The sequence below is a fragment of the Calonectris borealis genome, chromosome 5 (genome assembly GCF_964195595.1).
Source record: "Calonectris borealis chromosome 5, bCalBor7.hap1.2, whole genome shotgun sequence".
Taxonomy (NCBI): Eukaryota; Metazoa; Chordata; class Aves; order Procellariiformes; family Procellariidae; genus Calonectris; species Calonectris borealis.
In genome coordinates this window covers 50,615,505-50,635,455 of record NC_134316.1, presented here as the reverse complement: position 1 = coordinate 50,635,455, position 19,951 = coordinate 50,615,505, and the positions used below count along the sequence as shown (strand labels likewise).

The 19,951-nt window shown below is 42.4% G+C and overlaps 1 protein-coding gene across 1 annotated transcript in view; it reads left to right on the top strand.

The window, feature by feature from the left end:
- LDLRAD3 (low density lipoprotein receptor class A domain containing 3) overlaps positions 1–19,951 on the top strand; it is a 111,969-nt gene that overhangs the window by 26,006 nt on the left and 66,012 nt on the right. Inside the window, exon 2 of the mRNA XM_075152370.1 lies at positions 11,378–11,524. Coding sequence (XP_075008471.1) covers positions 11,378–11,524 — 147 coding nt within the window. The remainder of the gene's footprint in view (positions 1–11,377; positions 11,525–19,951) is intronic.

Below are 19,951 nucleotides of genomic sequence, written 5' to 3'. Positions count from 1 at the left end.
AAGAAAGAAGATAAGATTCAGCTTGGAAAACTTATCGCTAGGTGGATGTTGGCCATAAGTACATTTCTCTTACCCTATCTTATCAGCAGAGTAAGCAGTGAGATGAGACTGGTGGAAGAAGAGTTTCAGCATTGAGAGCTGTTCTAGGCAGAGGAATGTAAACATCTCCCTGGCTGTGATTGGTATCATTTAACTTTCCGGTCAGCTCCCCCTGCCCGCCCTGATAAAAGATGGATTTGGTTCCTGCAGTGGGTCGGACCAGCAGCCAGAGCTGGTGTTGCAACCCACAGCGGTCCTGTTTCTTTAGAAAGTATTTCAGATATCTCTGTTCTAAGTCAGCTGATGTTTAAAAGTTGTGAAAATCAAGTGGATTTTATCTTGCAAAATGATGGTGGGTAGTTATTTGAGCATGAGGTCTACTAATCCAAGATCTTCTGCAATCATACGCAGGGGGGAGTTTGATATAAAGCTTTGACATTGATGGTAGTTTGGGAAATGAGAAACAAGACTGAGATTACTTACTCTCTATTTACTCTCTTTACATCCTGAGAATAATTTCGGCTGTGTTTTCAGAGTGAGTAATACCAAATGACCAGACAGTGGTTATCTGCTTGATGCAGACAGCACATCTGTTCAGTTTGGTGAGATGCAGCAGTGTTGTCTGCGGGAGGACAGATGATACTCTGTTGATCATAAAGTTTACCAAGGCAAAGTTAGGCCTCCTTCCCTTCTCTAAAATGCAAGCTTTTAAGGCATAACTGGCTGACTAATCAGAGGTTCTTCACTGTGTCAGATACTTGTACTTTTATTTATCTGACACTGGTTATGGTATAACTTGATTTACTGTCTCTTCAAAGCATGGTCTGGATCTGTCCGAGAGGAGGATAATGTACCTAACTGTATGATAAGGGTGCTGCAGACAAATCTTTCCTCAAAGGTAGAGAAGCTGAGCAAAACAAGATAAAATATTCTCTTCTGAGATGCTAAAACCAATTATCTTTTCTGTCCTCTGTAGATGTCTGTAGTTTGTAATGTGATCTGTGAGATGACTTACTGTTGTCCTTTGTTGTAGGGTAGCTGGTGTATAGTGATGAACGTATTGGTTCATGAAGAAGTTGGATCCTTTTCTATATACACAGGTTCTGTCTTTTATTAAGAAGTGTGTTGAAAGTTACTGAGTATGGAAGGTGTAAAATCAATAAGATTGGCTTTGCTTTTAGCATGTTTGAATATAGAAATGACATCTTTTAGTTTTTTGTTCTTTCATGCTGTTTTTGCTGCTACCCCCCATCAAGATGCTCAGTTGCATCATTTTTTGATGTGTATTTATATTGCTTACCTTTTTGCCACCAGTGCTCTCGTGTTCTTCCATCAAATTAAAGCTTGAAGTTAAATTCAAAAAGTATGCATTTCTAGCCAGGGAACATCTGGAAAAGGATTATACATCAGACACTAACCTGGTTGCAGTCAAAGCAACAGTGTCTCTCTTAGGAAACAGCACTGTGATACTGTAAAAGGGTCTAAGCCAAACTGTTGGCACTAGTCGGGACAGGAGAGCCAGAGCTGTTTCTGAAACAGGCAGGTCTGTCACACAGCCTGTGAAGATGACTATTGTTTTCTGACACTGAAGCTGAACTTCCAAATAATCTGTCTGAACGTGGGACTGTGCCTTCTACTAAGAAGTGGAAAGGTGTCGTGGTTTAACCCCAGCCAGCAACTAAACCCCACCCTGCTGCTCGCTTACTGCCCCCCCCCCCCCCCCCAGTGGGATGGGGAGAGAATCGGGAGGGCACAAGTAGAAAAACTCGCGGTTGAGATAAAAACAGTTTAATAATTGAAATAAAACAAAGTAGAACAATAATGATAACAATGATAACAACAAAAATAGCAGAATATACAAAGCAGGCAAAACACAATGCAACTGCTCACTGACCACCAACCGTGTGTCACGAATGGGGGGCGAGGCCCCCCCCTCCCCTTTTTTTATACTGAGTATGATGTCACATGCTATAGAATACCCCATTGGCCAGCTGGGTCAACTGCCCCAGCTATGTTCCCCCCCACCCCCAGCTTCCCCTGCTCTTGGGGCAGGGTATGGGAGGCCAAAAAGTCCCCCGTGCAAGCATCACCCAGCAACAACCAAAGCATCAATGGGCTCCTCTCAAACCAAAACACAAGCTACTGGGAAGAAAATTAACTCTCGCAGCTGGAACCAGGACAAAAGGCAAGTGGTCCTGCTAACGTGCTGGTGGTCGGAGAGCTGATAAATTGCTAGGATTGATTTCAAGGGAGGAACGCCACTGGGCTGTGACTCAAAGCACTGTGCTAAAGGAGGTATCTTCTGAAGACTTGAAAGCCACAAGTCAGTGGTTGTCACTGGCTGCTGTTTGAAAGCCTTAATGGTCTATAAATAACTGTGCTTGCTGCCGTACCGAAATCTGAAACACGGGCTTCTCCTGGTGCAGCAGAAACTAAAAGAATCCCCCAAAGTCTGCTGGTCTTTTTCACTTTTCTTTGCTGACTATGTATGTTACTTCAAAAAAATTGAAGATCCTGTAGACTTGTCTAGCAACTGTGCACAGCAAGCCCTTCTGTTTGTCTCCTCATTCTGCTTACCAAGATGTACAAATGTCTACCTGGCTTTAAGCTGCATGGAATTTGAAGTGATTAAGAACCTGACTGTGGAGCTGACATGGAGACAGTAACTGGTCAGCTTTCCTCTGTCAGAGAGTAGGTTCCCTCTGGACTAGGTGTTTCCAGGGGCTGGGGGGGCTGCCTGCTTTTGTTCAGTTGCACTGCTGTGGAATATTTTTTTGTGACAGTGTCTTCTGCTCTTTTGGAAGATCAGAAAGATAGTAATAACCTGTGGGTAAGATGAAATGATTAGAAGAGGGTCACTGTTCAATAACCTGAAGATGACAATTGGTGGAATCTGTATTTCAGATTTTTATTCTGGACTTGACTTTCTGTTTAAGTGCCTGGAGATAATAGCTAAGCTCTTTGAGAATATGAGGAACACGTAATTAGGGAAAATGTTTCCATTCCAGAGGATGTTAATTATTAGAGGATTCTGTGTAAGTGCATGCTCTAATTCATCGCACAGTAATGATTTTCATAGTTTGCTTGAAATCAGTGGGGGGGAGGGACTGGAGAGGAGTCTGGGATAAACAGAACAATCCTAAATTTGGAGTATTGATCTTGCTCTAGGGGTTGGGTGGATGAGTCAGTCTGAGTTGGTTTTCTGCTATAAGTTATCTTGGGGGATTGAGGGCAAGCAGGGTGCGGAAACTGTTCAGTAAAGATAACCATTTACTCATGTGGCCATTATAGTCAAAAGAGAGAAGTTCGGGGTCATGTACTGACCCCTTTTACCATGAGTATCCAGGAGTCTCCACTAACCAAAATTAGGCAGAAAGGTAGCCATGCGATGACTCCATTGCCTTGCGAAGGATCATATTATTCACCAGGGGATAAAAAGGGCTCAACTCCATCATTCCTTTGTTCTTGTCTGGAGCAGCATTTGCACTTCTTGGAGTTAAATGCTTGAATTCATAAGTGAATGCATCGGACTCGGTCTTGCTGCTGTCACAGTTCAGGCATGATCTCCATATTTTCCAGGCAGAATGTCAGCTTGGCCTGGTCGTCAGGAGACCGGAGTAGTGTGATGGGACACAGGAGCTTGTTATCTCCTTCACCCCCACCCCCCATTTAATTTCTCTTAGGTACAGCTGTTTGATACAAACACTCCAGTTTGACTCCTGTTGGCAAGTAATTACAAGTATATTGCTAAAGCAGTGACTGAGATAATGAAATCTAAATTCTGTCCCAAAATCTGTTGTAGGTGTCTGCGCTGTTGGGCGTAAATCCTTTAGTCTTTTTTTCTTTTTGTGAAGACAAAAATAACATTGTCCTCAGGGCGGTGATATAGCAATACATCCCTCAAAGGTATTAAGAATAAGATATATTTACCTCTGCCGCTTCTGTAAGGAAGTGATCTGGTTGGGGAGCTTAGTTTGGACAAGAACAACGTATAATCTCCATTTGACCTTCTTGCTGGGGAATGCTTCTCTTTCGAGGTGCACCCAGTTCAGTAATTTAAATAAGTATTTCTTCCTCCTCTCCTCTTCCTCCTTTTTCTGTTTAAACTTGTACTGGTTTGGAGCTGTGTTTACTCTGTGCTGTTAATGGCCCATAGCCTGTTTCTCTTCCACCACGCTAACTGTGCTGAGAGCCCGCAGACCTAGGAGATGTATATATTTTTGGTGTGTGCTCAAGCAGCTGCACTGGAGGCAAGCAAATGTGGGGGCTCTAGTGAAATGCCCAGTCCCCCAAATATAGAATCCAGCCATGAAGGCTGCAGGATTAAAGTAAGCCTGTTCACCTCGTCTCAATTCCTGCACATGGTGGTGCAAGGAGAAAGCAAAAGGTTGTGTATTAGGGAATGATTTAGAAGATTATATTTAATTCAGGCGCTTGCATGGCTAAGTGCTGAAATGCAGCCACCTACTATAGGGAATGTGTCAATTGCTTAAACTAACACTGTAGGATATTTAGAAAAAGATACTCTGTTGTGTGCATATTGTGTTATTTATGGTGGAGATCATGATGTGTTAAATGCTCTCCAGTTCAATAAAGGCAGCTTTTGCTGTGAGGAATTAATGGGTGAAAGATGGGCATCCAATAGTAGTCTGCATTCCCTGCCACTGTAGTTTTTCTGTCTAAATTGAAAGAAGCTATCCTTTTTAGTGCTCTAAAAAGGGTTTTCCCATTGACTTTGACTTGCCTCAGTAATATTTAGTGTTTAATTGGAAGTAACCATAGGAGTTTCTGCTCTTTTGACTAGGCCTGACCCATTTTAAATCTTGAAAATGCTAGATATCGAATATATCGCAACTCAGGGATCACAGTTGGAAAACTGAAGGAGGGGAAGTCGAACCTGAACAGTGAGCAGTTCCTTGAATAATCACAAATTTACCTGCTGCTTCAGTGAAGAAACTTTTTTGAGCGCTTGTATTGCAGTGGGGCTGTCAATCTGTCTTTACAAATAACCCTCATAACTTCTAATGTTGCATAAGCAATGTAATCATCAGGCAGTTTAAATGAGGATAGGGATTAAAACTGTTCAAGAGGATTTAAGTTGTCAGATAATCACTGGCAGGTGTCCTTTACTTGTGACAGATGGCATAGGTGTTGTTAGAGGCTTCACGGCAGAACAAGAGAGAGTTTGTCTTATTCTTTGCTTCCCAAAGCCAGCCTGCGCGCTGGGATGCTTTTCTTCTGTTCTGGCAAGGTACCTTCTGCAGTAGTGCATAGGAAAGCAAATCAGGCTGACAACTACCATTTATAGGGATTTACGAGATATGCTTATGAACGTGCACCTGCAAACAACTTTTTGGGTGATATCAAAGGTGTTTAAGAGATGGAAAGTAAACTTAGTCCTCATTAGTGTACTTTCCTTACCTGTTTGGTGCTGTTAATGGGCAATCTTTTTCTGCCCTGCATACTTGAATTCAATATGGGACCTTCCTCTTAAAAACTAGTGCCCTGTTTTAATTTTAACAATGGGTAAAGTGTAGTAAAGAGGTTGAGTAACTTTGTTGCCACAGACTCTTTGGTGGCTGCAGGAGTCCTGACTTTGATGTTCCCTCATAAGCACAAATTGGCTCTGCCTTCCGTTTCAGTGCAGTGAGTATTAAGCCAAGTCTACCTTAAATTCCACTGGTGGTGTCTTGCTGACAACATACTTCTATTGCTGGTGAAGTTTATGCATGCACATGTTAAACTGAAGTTTATAAGCAAAGCATAATGTTTGGAGTTTCTTCGTGCTCAGCTTTTGAATTCCTCTTCTGGGTGCATCATCTGCATTAGTAGATATCTGTAAAGTAGATGTGGAGTGAGTCAGATGCTTCGTGTCAACATGAAGAAGTATGATAAGATACATCTGTCCTTAGTGGCTAAATTTACAGAAACAACTGGACCTGAATGTAAGCATTTGTAAATAGTTTTGCAACTATTTGATTCTCTGAGGAATCAAATCTTGTAATATCCTACCAGGCACTTAGCACCGCTTATTTGCTATCTCTTAAGATGATGGAGGAAGATCAAAAAGTGTTTGTTCAAGTCTGCCATTATCGCTCACTCTTCTTTAGTTGTGATATGTTTGGCTGGTGAGCAAATATTGGCAGGTATTGAAGGTATGTCTTTTTGATGCCATCTTGCTGCAAATTCCAGCTACTGATTTGTTCTAGTCTCTCTCCTTTTGTTTTCACAACACGTTGCAGATTTCAGTAAGAGATGTGCTAAAATCAAACCTGGTGTGGAGTTACACCCGAAAGGGGGTAAGCAGAAGGAAAGAATGAATTCATTCAAGTACGTAGCATACTGTGTGCATCGTGTGATAGGAAGGTATCGTGAGTACTCCTTTGGCCTCACAGCTACATACTAGCCTGGATCAAAATAATTCTCTTCACATTTGAAAAACTTTAAGCAGCAATCCATTGAAAGTATCCAGTGAAGATCCCAGGATTCCCACAAAAGACATGCCAAAGATTTGGCAGTGAAGAGTTCATGCTTCATCCTTGGCGATAGATCCTCTTTGCAAAGAGGCTGAAGTTACTGGCATTGTTCATGCGGGTGTTGAACACGTAAATGTCTTGTATTTCTTCCTCAAAACCTCCTTGGCCAGGTGACTGCCTACTCTTACTGATTACACTTTCTGATACAGAGGCAGCAGCGTTATCAGTAGTGATCTGTTCTGTAACAGTGCACAGTTCTCTGGAGTGCTTTCAGGTAAAAGGTTTTTTGTGAAAGATATCCTTGACTTGCTTTCTTAATACAGTGTGAAGTGCTCAGTATGACTTGTCCTTTTATTTATTTTTCCCTGATCCTTTTTCAGTGACTATTAAATATTCAGATGCTAACATTTTTGGAAGTGGCTGCTAAAACAGATTGACTTTCCTTACTCAGTCCCCTTCAAAGTGAAACACCAGTCCTTTTTTTATTCAGCCCAGATGGTATGCTTCTTAAAGTGAGCAAGTGTTGCAGTGAAAATGGACTACTACTTTCTCCTTCTTCCCTTCCTCCTTTACTTAACTGAACACATCCGTGTAGCTCACATTTGGGCTGAATTCAAAATTAGTCAAAGAGGCTGCAGGGTAAATATGTCAACTATTGGAAAGCCAGCTCTGCCTGATTGAAGGAATTTCTGCCCCTGCCAACGGGCGGTATAGCAAGTTGGCTGCACAAAACCTGACATCTGTATGGATTTTATTAGAAAAATGGACAAGATGATCTAGTTTGGTCCTTTCCATGTCTGTCTGGTGCGTGTCTGTAACGCTGCTCCTCCGCATGTGCGTGCACAGAGCCCCCGAGTCACGCAGCGGGCTGTGCGCTGAGTGGGCAGGAACATCGCATTCCTGAGGGTTGGGAGGTGATGACCGCACTGAGGATTTCTTTGAAGGTTTTTACATCCGATAGAGGAGATTTGCAAAGTGAAGGAAGCAAAAGGAGCAATATGATTTAAAACAGTTCCACATGTGCAATTGTTTTGATGGTTCTTTATCCACCAATGGATTTTTTAAAGATGGAGTAATGCACGTAACAAGTTTCTAGATGCGTTGGCTATGACTCTCAAATTGCCGTCTGTAACCTGCAACTCTCTTCTAGCAGCTGATGAAGGGAAATAGCTGTTGCTTTGAAATTTGATTGAGTCAGAGTTCTGAGTTCCAATTCTGCAGCAAAGCTTGTGTAGGGCTGTCGGCAAGTAACTTGATCTGCCAGTATCTTTTGTTTCCTATTCGGTGAAAAGGTTAGTAATACATCCTTGCTTTAGAAGAACATTGAGGATAAATTTATTGTATGACAAAGGAAATCCTACAAACAAACAACTTACTGGGTAACAAATAAAATTTGGTATCTGTTCCTGGAATGTTGCTTCAATTCAGTAGGGTAGAAGTATAGCATCTATTTAAAGGTAAAAGTAAAGTTATGTTAAAAGTAACAGGGACTCGATAGCTTTTTTGCGGGAGTTGTTTCTTGGTTTGCTTTTTGAAACTCTAAAAATTGCTTAAATGATTTGGCTTGGTCTAAATTTTTCATTAAAGAAGTGTGGAGATCACGACTAAAGCTTTTCAGGCAAGATAACAGCAGGAGCTGAACTTTGGTTATTCTGCACAGGAGGTATTACAGTGCTTGAAGTGCATCCAGTTATGTTTTCTCAGGAACACCTTGGTGCTTAGGCGGGAGAAGACAGTTCTGTCTGGGGCCGGTAGCTGTGAGACCTGGTGTTGGTTTTTAGCTAGCAACTTGCCCAAGTCTAGAAGAGGTCTCACTTAAGTGTTGACAGCAGGATTTTTCATTTTGAGTAGGTGCAGCTTCCATGTGGAAGTGGAGCAGGTTGGATGAGAGATGTGGGTATGAGGTTAGACAAGAAAGTAGGGCAGAGCAACAGAGATGCCATGAGAATGGCACCTTTTTAATGTTGCTGCCTATATGTACTGCCTAGGCGCTTAGGTTCTGAGAGAGCAAAAGCCTCGGTAATTCCTAGTTCTCTTGTCAAGCTTGAAAAAACTCCATTTTACATCAGAGATTTATTCTTAGCCAGGACATTTCAGTTTTGTAATATTTGAGAACTTGTAAATTCTCTCTAATAAAAGTTACGACAACTACCAGGAAAGTCTTCCAGTGGTACCATGCTCACCTGAAAGCTATTTTTTGGGGGGAGTGTGGAGAAAGGAGTTAGGTTCTGCTGTTGAAGCCCTTGGATGCCTTATAAGAAACTTGAGAACATGGCATATTGGCTGTGCCTTTACCTGGGTATCTCATCTCTTTCACATCCCGCTCTGGTGGCGGCGTGCTGCAGTTTTGTAATTCTGCGGTAGGTTTTCTCCAGCTGCAGGCAGAGGTGGTGTTAGCGCCCTGGGAGTTGTTTGCTAATAGGAGGTTGTGTAATGCTGGCAGTTTCACCCTCTGTCGCTCTTTGAGAGTGGCGATTTTGGTTTGGTGATTACTTACCAGGTACAGGTCAATGATACGAAGACTGACCTGAATGTGTTCAATCACTGGTTTAAGGAAAAAAAAAACCAAAACCAAAAGAAAACCAAGAAAAAACCCTGTGCTGGTTGAACATAGAACTTAGTTAACAGTGATGCTGTAAGGCTGCACTAGCCCGGGGGTGGTTATTGACAGCGCCGTATCTGTTCAGCGTTGCATGGCAAGACTAGCCAAGGACAAACTGTTCCCATTGCTGATTTAGATTTAGGGACTCGGGCATGAAGTGGAGTTGGGTACAGCGTTTCCCCGGGAGCTGCTGGGAGCAGTGAAGGCCCTGCCTGAGTGGGCTGGAGCTGAGCTTCTCCCAGTGTGCTCTGGAAGCTGCCTTTTCCCATCGCAGCGTAGAGGGCAAACACATTCTTTCTTGATCAGAAGAGCAGTGATGCAGGGAATGAAACTGAGGTTTGAATGAAACTGCTAAAAGCAAAAAAACCATCAAATTGCCAGCTGCGTAGCCTGCGCTTGCTTTTTGCTGGCTGTCACTTTCTTTCTTTAAGGTGCTACAGCAGGAGAGTTACAGTGGCTCTGGGTGTGTGGCCAGTGGCTGAGATTGCCCCATCTGCCTCAGAAGACCTTCTTTCCACCTTTTTCTGAACTGGCTCGTCTTTTAACAGCTCAGGACAAATTTCCATTAAAGTATCTGCTCTGTGCTGGTAGATTCTTAAAACATCCCCAGAAGAGTCAGCCATTTGCAAGAAATAACATTTGAGAGGAAATATGTTGTTTGGGGCAGACATAGGCATAAAAAAAACCCCTCCCTGAAGCATTCCTATCATGTGACTTTTGAAACAGTGATGTAGAACTTTGCAGTTTTGTCTGTGTCAGGGATGCAACTTTTTGCTATGTTGCGGGGAAGGAAGGGAACCATCTGCGTTTGGCCAATTTAGGAGTTTCTGGAAAGCCTCATGCTTAGCGGCTCGTTGTTTTGGCGCTGAGTTCTCCAGAGATGCCTGTACGGAGCAGGTTCCTCCCTGGGTCTGGAGGAATGAGCTAGGAAAGGGTCTTCCTTGATCCTGGCAGCTGTGATCGGCTCTGTGGCCCGTGGGGCACTCGCCATAATTTATAGCGCTTCTCCTCGCCCCTGGAACTTGGCCCTTCCCGGGGAGAGGAGGGAGTTGGACTCCAACAGGAGTGGGAAGCAAGCTGGTGTAGGGTGGGCAATGGAGGGGACTGCAGCTCTGCCACTCCCCCAGGGTTCCAAAAATCCTGCAATTACCCTCAAAATAGGTAAACGATTGAGCTGCACGTCAGCTTAATTTGTTCTTCCTGGTTTTGAACCATGAAAATGTGCGGGCAGGCCGGGGGGCATATTTTTGTGACACCTCCACCCTTATGTGGTTATGTGTTTCTGGTTTTTGCCTGGTCAAGTGCACGTTGCCTGAGACTTGTCTGGAACATGACAGAGGAGGATGAGGGGAAGGGTATTCTTTCTCTCATCCTCTGCCTTGTCTTGCAGCTTCCCCCCAGCTCGACAACGTGACATGCCATTTTGGTGCTTATTAAAACCATTGAGTGTCATTATCTTCCTTCACTGAAGTTTGTGTTTCTGTGGTATCTGCATTCCAAAAACAATGCACAAAGTGGGAGACAGGGTAGATTAAAATGACTGACTAGAGGTGTGTTTAACCTTGAAGGCAAATCTCTAGGTTTCCCTCTTGCACCAGTCTCTTCATCTCCAGTCTCCTGCTACTTGGCAAGTATCCCTCCCCTTGGCAGAGTCCTAGCGTGCCAGCTGCCTTACTAGCCTGTGGACAGATGTATGCCAGGGGACTATATTAACACCAAGAAGCTCAATTCTAACTTTGATCAGCAGCACTATGTTTAAAACTTAATTGAAAACCTAGTATGAATTAGTCAATGTGTTACCTAGTTCCTAGCCCTTGGGTAACAACAACAACAAAAATACATTCTGCAGGCTAAGTACTGATCTGACAAAAGCATGGGAGTATGGAGCTGAGTTCTTGTAGCCTCATCTCTTTTACTTGTGTTTAGACTGACACTGTGAAGGAGAGGGTTTTTTTTTAAACAAACTTTGCTTTGACCTGAGGATACATAGAAGGCTGCATGTATGTTCCTAGAAAGAAAATAGCAAGAAAGAAATCTGTAAAATGGGGAGTGTGAATGGAGAACAGGCAAAATGATCATTTAGGAAAAAGAAAGTGTTACCAAGTACCGTACTCAGGGTACTGTTGGGATAATGACAACCAGGGTCAAGATCCATTTGTCTTATCTTCATTCAACCACTGATAAACAGCTTGCTCAGTGACTGCTTTCGCTGCCATTTTTAAAATCCCTTGTAAACTTTCCTCTTTTTTGTTTGTCACAGAGAGCCAACTGTTGCCTGGGAATAACTTCACAAACGAATGCAACATTCCTGGAAACTTCATGTGCAGTAACGGGCGCTGTATCCCAGGGGCCTGGCAGTGTGATGGGCTGCCGGACTGCTTTGATGACAGTGATGAGAAGGAATGCCGTAAGTGACCTTAACGTGCTTAATATCACAGAGCTTGGCTAGGTAGTGTTACTGGTGTGTTCTGTAGTGTGTATCAGGTAAGTAACAAAACTACTGCTGTTTCTTAATTTCACTATTGTTAGAAAAACTGTACAGCCTTTCTTATTATTTCAGGTCTTTAAGGTTCTTCAAATTGTCCGATTTTAATACAACATTTGGTAGCAGGTACCTAAACCCCTATTCTCAGCTGGATAAATTGAGACAGACCTGACTTACAATTCTTCCAGTGGAAGGGTGATGCCCTGTGATTTTTAGGAATCCTGCGTATACTGCTTCAGCACACTGGCCTAGTGCTATAAGTTGACCTCCACTACTATCAAGACTAGTTCCTTTCATTTCAAAATTGTTGACTGTATCTTGTTATTTTTGTTCTCTCCTGTCAAAATGTAATTCTTAACCCTTTGAAACTTAATACTAACTTTCTGGAAAATAGACCAAATGAATTGGCTAATAATGGTTACATGTTTTAATCCTCCCTACAGACCTCCCAGTTCTAGAGAGCCAAAAAAAAGTCTGGTCTGGTTCTCCTCAGTGATTTCATCTTTTTCTTAGCATTAATTAAGCTTTGGTTAATGTTATTCAACCATTAGTTAGCATGAAACTTTCTAGCCTACATGTTTTACCCAGACAGCAAGATTATGCTGCAGCGTTAACACTATGGTTTGAAATCCAGTTGGGAGTGAAAAAACCCTCAAATTTCATGTGATTCTAGAGCGACTGAGAAATTTCTGAGAAGTAAGTTACTGCTTTTCGTCTAACAAATGTTGCTCCTTTAAATATATACTTCATGGTGGTTTTCTTTAAACTTAAGCCAAATTATAAGAAGCTTACTTTTCCCAGGACACTTCCAAGACATTATTAGCTTTGCTTATGGAGCAGAAGGAAGAAAGAATAGCTTCTTCCAAATTAACTAGAAATACCATGTTTTAGTAAACGCTCTTGTTTTTTTAACTTGATGCCTCTTCTTTAACCCCAGTTATCCATCCCTTTTAAAATAAGGAGGCTTTAATAACTGGCATGGAAATCTCCATACATAGTTCTGCTTTAAGCCAGTGAGCTTTTCTCCCTTTCTAAGGCATTAAAAGTATCTGTATAAAATATCTGATGCTTTGCAGTCTTTATAAAGCATCAGGCTTGTTGCAACATTGAAGACAGGTTATTTTTTTTTTTCTTACTCAGATTTTAACATCTTAGGAAAGGATAGACCTGTTGTAAGGGTTGATCATTGTCATGCATGTCTGTTTAAACCCTAGCAGAATTTATATTAGCGGGAGCTTCGGCAAGAATAAAAAACGTCCGAAGTTCAACCTGTACCTTTCAGTGAGGTGTCCCTGATGATAACAGCTCTGTGACTCTCAGGTTCCTCATTACCTGGCTCCTGAATATGCTGCTAGCATGACTTTTGGTGTGCTGTTTCTACTTCTTAAAACAAGCTGAATGATGGCACTTCTCTGTATTTATAGGATACAAACCAGGAGGTTTTCTGTCTCTAAGAATGTTGTCATCCTCTGCTTTGCATGAATTTTGTTTCGCCTGGTACAATTAGAAAATCTTAATGAAGATTTTCATTAACCTCAGTGAAGATTTTCTTAATGAAGGCTGGGCTGGGTATTTACCCATGAATCAGTTACAGGAAAATACACTTTGTGACTCTCTCCAAAAATTTCCTTACCAAAATCAGTTGGATCTAGTGAATTGCAGTCAGTAATGAACATAGTAACTGACAATAAAATATAAATAACTGCAAAATGACAGTTCATAAAACTTGTTCTTGTCATGACGGACTCAAATAAACCTCACTGATCTAGGCTATGCTGCAACTATGAATTTAAGTTTCTGCAGAATTGTCCTTTGGGTTTTTTATTTAAATACTTCCAGCCCACTTGATTGGCTAACAGTTTGCAGGATGAGCATCCTTTTCATCCTGCCCAAATTAACGGAGATAATTAGACTGTTCTTTCCTCTTCCCATACATCTATCTGGTATGTGATCACCTTCATAAATGTAAAATTAGCATGGAAAAGAGACAACAGGGAGAGCAAGGGATTCATATCTTGTGCTGGCCTGCTGTTAACAGGTCAGATAAGCCAAAACAGAATGGAGATAGTGCTCATCTGAATCTCCAAACAAAAAATTAATATTCATGCAAACAACGTTCTGTAATGCATTCAGAGAGCTTCAAGCTGCCTGTTCTGCATCTCTATCCTCTCCATTTTAGTAGGCAGCTTTTAACTCTGTGTGTGCTGCCATGAGAAGCATGTCTAACGAACCAGCCACTGTGTGGGGGGGATACTGAATATGCCTTTGTAGCTGCAGTCTGTGCACCATGGCAGAGACGTGGGGTGTGAGAGGATTCACTGGGAGGCGGCATTACAGCATTAGTAAGGAAGCTGGGAAGGTTTTGCGTCGTTAGTTGTTGGCTTATGTCTGAATTGAGGAAGTTGGCTTACTGTCTCAAGGATGGATGATCCTTCTAACCCAGGAAACATCCCCTTTTGAATCCTGCTAAGCACCTAGCTTTGCTAATAGCTTCAGAGGGACAATTCAGTCACTTAGGTATGTAAGTATATACATACAGTGTGTGTAGCTAAAAAAGTTTGGTTTGCTCTTTTGATGAATTTTGAAAATGGTCCCATTCTTATGGTGTACTACCATGTTACCAACCAGTCTTTTGCATCAGAAAGTAATCATAATTTGATGGACTTATACAGCCCGAATCTGGTGTTAGAGGAGTTCCTAGCTCAGAGTTAAGGCATTGAAAGGTAGCCCTAGCATCTTGTCTGAGAAGGGCAAAGGAAGAAGAAAAATCAGTTGTTTCTTCTCCCCGCTCCAGCTTGTGTCAATCGGTAAAGATAGGCTCCTAGATTACTTTAGGCTGGAAAGGATTCTGGAGGTCTTTTGGTCCAGCTGCCTGCTCAGAGCAGGACTAACTTGGATCAGGGTTGCTCAGGGCCTTGTCCAGTCAGGTTTTGCACATTTCCAAGGACGGAGAGCCCACAGCCCCACTGGGCATCTGTTCCAGGGTTTGGATATGCGCACTGGGAAAATGTTTTTCCTAGTACATGATTGGTTTCCAGTGATGAGATAGAAGCTGAACCAAACAATTTTTGAAGATGTGCAGTGCAATTAACATTCAGATCCTCTGGCCTTAGTGAGTGGGAGAGGGCAACGTAGGAGCCCAGGAATTGTTCTTCTTGACTGCAGAAACAGCAGTTGAAAAGTAAGAACATTCAAAATGTGTAAGTGTGTGCATCACACCTGGTTGTGTCACTGTACCAGCGTGTGTTGTGTTACTTGTGTCAGGCAACTCCAGGGAGGACAGCCATGCTTGAAAGTGTCACGCTAGCATCGCAAGGGTTGGAGCGTGTGTGTGTATAGATATAGGTATAAAATATTTTTATTTTTTTAATAATTTTGGGCTAGGGCTCTACTTACGAAAACTTAGCTTGCAGCAAAATTAGAGTCCTTTGTTTTCTGCTGTGACGTTGCTTTGCGTTAGCTGAGCTGTTGGTAGTGAAGACAAAGCCGTAGGAGTTGCATTAGCAGCATGAGATGGCTGAGTTCCCAGTGTGTTACTACTCTGAGCCGTGCTTTAAGCTGCTTTGTGATTCCTCATCGACTAACTAGTTCACATTGAAAGGCTTTAACCTTGCTTTAAAGTGTTTGTGTGTGAATAGGAGTTTGGTTACAGGATTCGTTTGGTACTGTGGACTGGTATTTCTGTGAAGACAAGTATGCCCTGTTTTGGCATGCCCACTGAGGAAGTTTCAGGCACACGTGTGTGGTTATGCGCAAAGTCTTTCTCTCTCTTTTAGATTGCCTTACGGTTGAACATGGATGTCCAGCAACACTTTATCAATTCCACTGCTGTAGTATCTCATCCTGTCTGTCCCCCTTCAAACAGGAAAACTTACAACTCGTGGTCTAGTTCTCATTTTCTGCAGCCAGCGAGTGAAAAGTGCTCGTCTGGGTGTGAGGAGGAAATAAGATGCAAAGCAGAATTACCTGCACCTTGTCCATTCATGTCTTACCTCTTCCCTCTCTTCCTTTGGTCCCTCTCCTGCTGTGCAGGACCATCTCTGTTAACCGTGTCACTTCGCTTGTGGGCTTTTTCATCATCTCCCACTTTTGCCAGAATCCATACCATCTGTCATCTTTGTTGCTTCCTCTGTGCCCTGACCCGTGATCAGTTTAACACTTCCCATGCCAGCTGTCTGTATGCTGTTTAGTGCACAGAACATTTCTTGTACTCTTGCCTTCTGTCATGGTGATGTGATGACAGAAAAATTTTACCCGGTTTTATCTGGGCAGGAGGGTTGAGAAAAGGCATAAGAGGGAGGTAATAAGCTGAGACAGTGACTTCTCATTGTCGTAAATAAGAACTGCTTCTCCTTGAAGCGGAGTATCTCTTTGGCTTTTCCTCCAAGGCACTAATTGAGCTTGAAAAAGAATTAATTGACCATAGCAGTGTAAATGTTTTGTGAGTATTTCCAGTTCTCTATAGCTTGATTAATCTGCTATCATCAGTGCATCTCCCAAAATGGAGAACCCTTTTGTAGTTCATTCCCCCGGCTCTGCTGGTTCTTGTCTGTTGGATTGCTCATCAGCCTGTGTAGTCCAATATCTGTCATGCAGGTTTCTTTTAAACGTTAGTGGGCTTTTAACTACTACTACTACTACTATTGCTTTTTAGCTCTGTAGATGATTTACAATGGAAGCTGAGGCTTCACTAGACAAATGCAGAATCTTTCTCTCCACAGGATTTTCCTGTGGAGCTTGTAGGTGTTGATTGCGTAGCTCCTAAATCCTGCTCTGGTTGCATACCAGGCATATATATACCTGGGGTTAGTGCTTGCTAACCCCAAGCAAGCACTTGACATTAATCAAGGTGGGAGCTGCATGCTGTCAGCCACTCTGTTCTCTGTCTGTTATCAGATATGGAAGATCCAAAATGGCACAAAATAGAGAACCTGAATGGAAAGAGCCTAGAAAGTGTGCTTGCATCTTTCAAAACATTTTGAAGTAAATGGATTATCTGTAGTGCTGACCTTTATACCTACCTGCTGACATACTCCTTTGGGGCTAAGACCTGCATGCTGCTGTTGGAAGGATTGTCTCCTTGAGATTTAAGAGTATGCTAATATTCTTAGTTAGGCTCATAATTTACTCTGTCATCTTTGTTTCCTCTTTTCTTTGCTCTTTGTATATCTTTGTATTAGATTATTACAGAAAGAACGATGTGAACACTGAAAATGGCTTTTGTCAGCTAATGAGCAACAGCTAGTGGAGAGATGGCATGTTGCTGCCTTTGTCAGCTAACGAGCAGCAGATGGTGCAGATTCAGAGCATGGCAGATCATCCATGCTAAGTGCCTGGCATGACAGCAGCCAGAATTAGAGACATACCAAATACCCAGAAGTCTAAATTTTCCTTCATCGCTCTTCTGAGAGCCATTTCTTACATGCCAAGTTTGTGTGTTCAGCTATGAGCAAATAGTGGCGCGCAGTGAATACAGTGACTAGCTGTGTTAATCCAAGGGATAAAGAGTGTAGGCTGTGGGCTAGAGAAAATTCCTGTGCAAGGATAGCCTTGGGGCGGTGTGTTCTCATGTTGGGAACTTCTGTCTCTCACATGTTTGTTTCCAGTTGCCACTGTTGCTCATTCAATACAAACATAAAGGTAAAGCAGGTTTTTGAGTCAGTGCTAAAGGCTGTGTGGAGTGGATGTCGGAGCAACAGGGCACCATCCATGCTTGTAAGAACATGCTGCCAACATACTTCTGCACTGGCTAGCAAGAGCTGGCCTCTGTAGGAACATCTGGAACTGCGGTAGTAAAAAGCTCATTTCATCACCAGCAATCCATCATCATCAGAGCTTGCTCCGATTGTCCTTCAGACAGAGTCTTTATGAGCAAGTCTTCTCCATGGGGGAGAATGTCTTCATTAAATGAAGTACTGCATGAAAATGGTCCATTTTAACTAGCATTCTCCAGGCAGGTATTGAAGCCACTTGCCAAGCAGGCTTGTGCTAAAGGTCAGCGTCGTCTCTTGCCTGAGACACATGTGCTTGCAGGGGACCCCTTGCAGTCAGAACTGAAAGGTTTATAATGTCTGCAGTCCTGGGTTGCACTCAGCATGGTGTGATGAGCCAAGCTCTTCTGGAGTTCCACACCAGCAGGCTAACTCTCATAGCCCTGAACGCTGTGACTCATATTTGGGCAATCTGAGAAACCAATTTAATCCAGGTGTCTAGCAAATGTGGTAAGAGCCTTTCTGTATCAGGGAATTGAAGCCCTTGGAACCCATGCTGAAGCCAGGGTCCTTCTGCCCTAGGAACTCCTGGGTAGATCTGGTGGGCTGCATGCTGTAGTGCAAGGATAAAGGCCTGAGAAAACTTAAATTTTCTTCTTATGTTCAGTTCCTTAAAAAAAAATGTTTTGGGGGGCTTTTATTAATGTGTGGTGGGAGTGTTTTCTGATCTGTGTTTTTACAGTTGTAAACATGCTTCTATTGTTGTTTTTGCAAGCATTTTTAACTGTCTTTGGCAGGTTAGTAGAATAATATTTGATAGTGCTGTGATTACTTGTTCGTTGCTGATATGTTGGCATATTAATCCTTGATTTTATCTTCTCTTATGTGTCTCGTAACCATGTTCTTGGTCTTACCCTGTAGAGTTTGAACTGTGTGTTTATAATAAAAATGCCCTACTTTTTCACATTGCATTCTGTGTCTATCTTTTCTATGTTGGGTATATTTTCGGTTCCATGTAATCTATCTAAATGCAGATAGCGTTTTGTATAAATGCTTTATAGTCTCGGAAGACTTATAAATCTTCTAGTGTCATCAGGGGGTGGATGAGGAGGTGGCAGATGTGGCACAACTAAGCTTGCATCATTCAAAGTGTTTGTATCTGCACACTTGCTCTTAATCTTCATTGATCCCGCACTGGTGGGGAATTAGACTGGATTAGCAGTATATTGTAGTTTGAAAATATAGCCCACGATAACCATTTTTAAGTTTCCCCAAGGCTTCCTGTACCTTATTGTTCCACCTCCAATTTAAAAACTACCTACCAGACAAATGTTTACTGCTCCCTCTGGTGTTCACTTGCAACAGGTTTTACTGCTCGACGTGTTCAGGAATGAAGAGTCTGCGGGAAAGTGTTCGTAACAAACAATTACACGCAGTTGTGGGTGAGATATAGAGAGTCTTTTTACAAGAATGCTAAATGAAACCCACACTCTGCAATTAGCAGCCTGGGTTTCCTAGATAATGGAAGAATCTTCTCCTGTGCTCTAAAACCTTTCAATTGGTAAACTGAAACTCTCACAGAACAAAGGCAGGTTGGTTAGGTTTTCATCTTCAGACTGGTACTTCAGGTGCATTTTGACTGACTTAATTACATCCAGTTTCTACAAAAGAGGTAGTTTTTGAAGAGCTCTATGTGTTAAAAGCTTCACAGCATCAGAGGGGTGGAAATTATTTAAAAAAAGAAAAAAGCCCACTGAAACCGAAGTCACGGCTGAAAAAGTTGCTCTGTCATTGGAGAAGCCCTTGGTGCAAGAGCTCCTACACTGCCTGGTGCAGCCTGCAGTAGGGAGGAGGAGGATTGAGTGGGGACTGCACCAGTTCAAACCCATGTCATACGCCTGGAAGCCTCAGATGAGGACTGTCAGACTGCCCTGTCCTGCCCTCTTTGATGTGGGGTAGATTTCAGAAGGAGGCCTTGAGATTTGTTGCTGTTTACTGCTTTAAAAAAAAAAAAAAAATTCATGGGGTTGGCCCTCAATCAGGAGCGTGCTTCGAGCCTGCTCTACGAGGAAGATCACAAGCTGGAATTATATTAAGGCACATTATGTACCCATGTTTTCCCCTTTGCAAGTCCCAAAATTAAAATGGAGGCATGGACAAAATTTACTAATAAATGGTCATTACTATCAACCCAAATAATTCTGGTGACATCTGACTTTAGATGTTTGTCCTCGCCTTTCCTTACGCTTTGCTGTGAGAGCAGTCAAATTTATGACTTCCACACTGCGAAGAATAAGTAACCAGATCTAGTAGCCACTTTAAAAGACAGAGAGAAAAGGTCTTGTAGAGACAATGAGTTCTGCAATCTCTATAAGCTATTTAATGACTGCTTATTATGATAGTACAATTAGTACAGCTGAAGATATTTTGCTTGGGTTTAGCCACTCAGCAGAGTCAGTCTAATGAATGGCTTTCATGTACAGGAACAAAGGGCACAAAATAACTCCGGCTGCTATCCTTTTAAATACTAGGCTTTAGGCTCAACAAGCAGAGCTCAGTGCACTGAAGAATGAGATGCAGTGTTTTGTTAATGAGAAATGTCTGCCTAATTCAGAAGTAACATCAGTAAGCTCTAGGG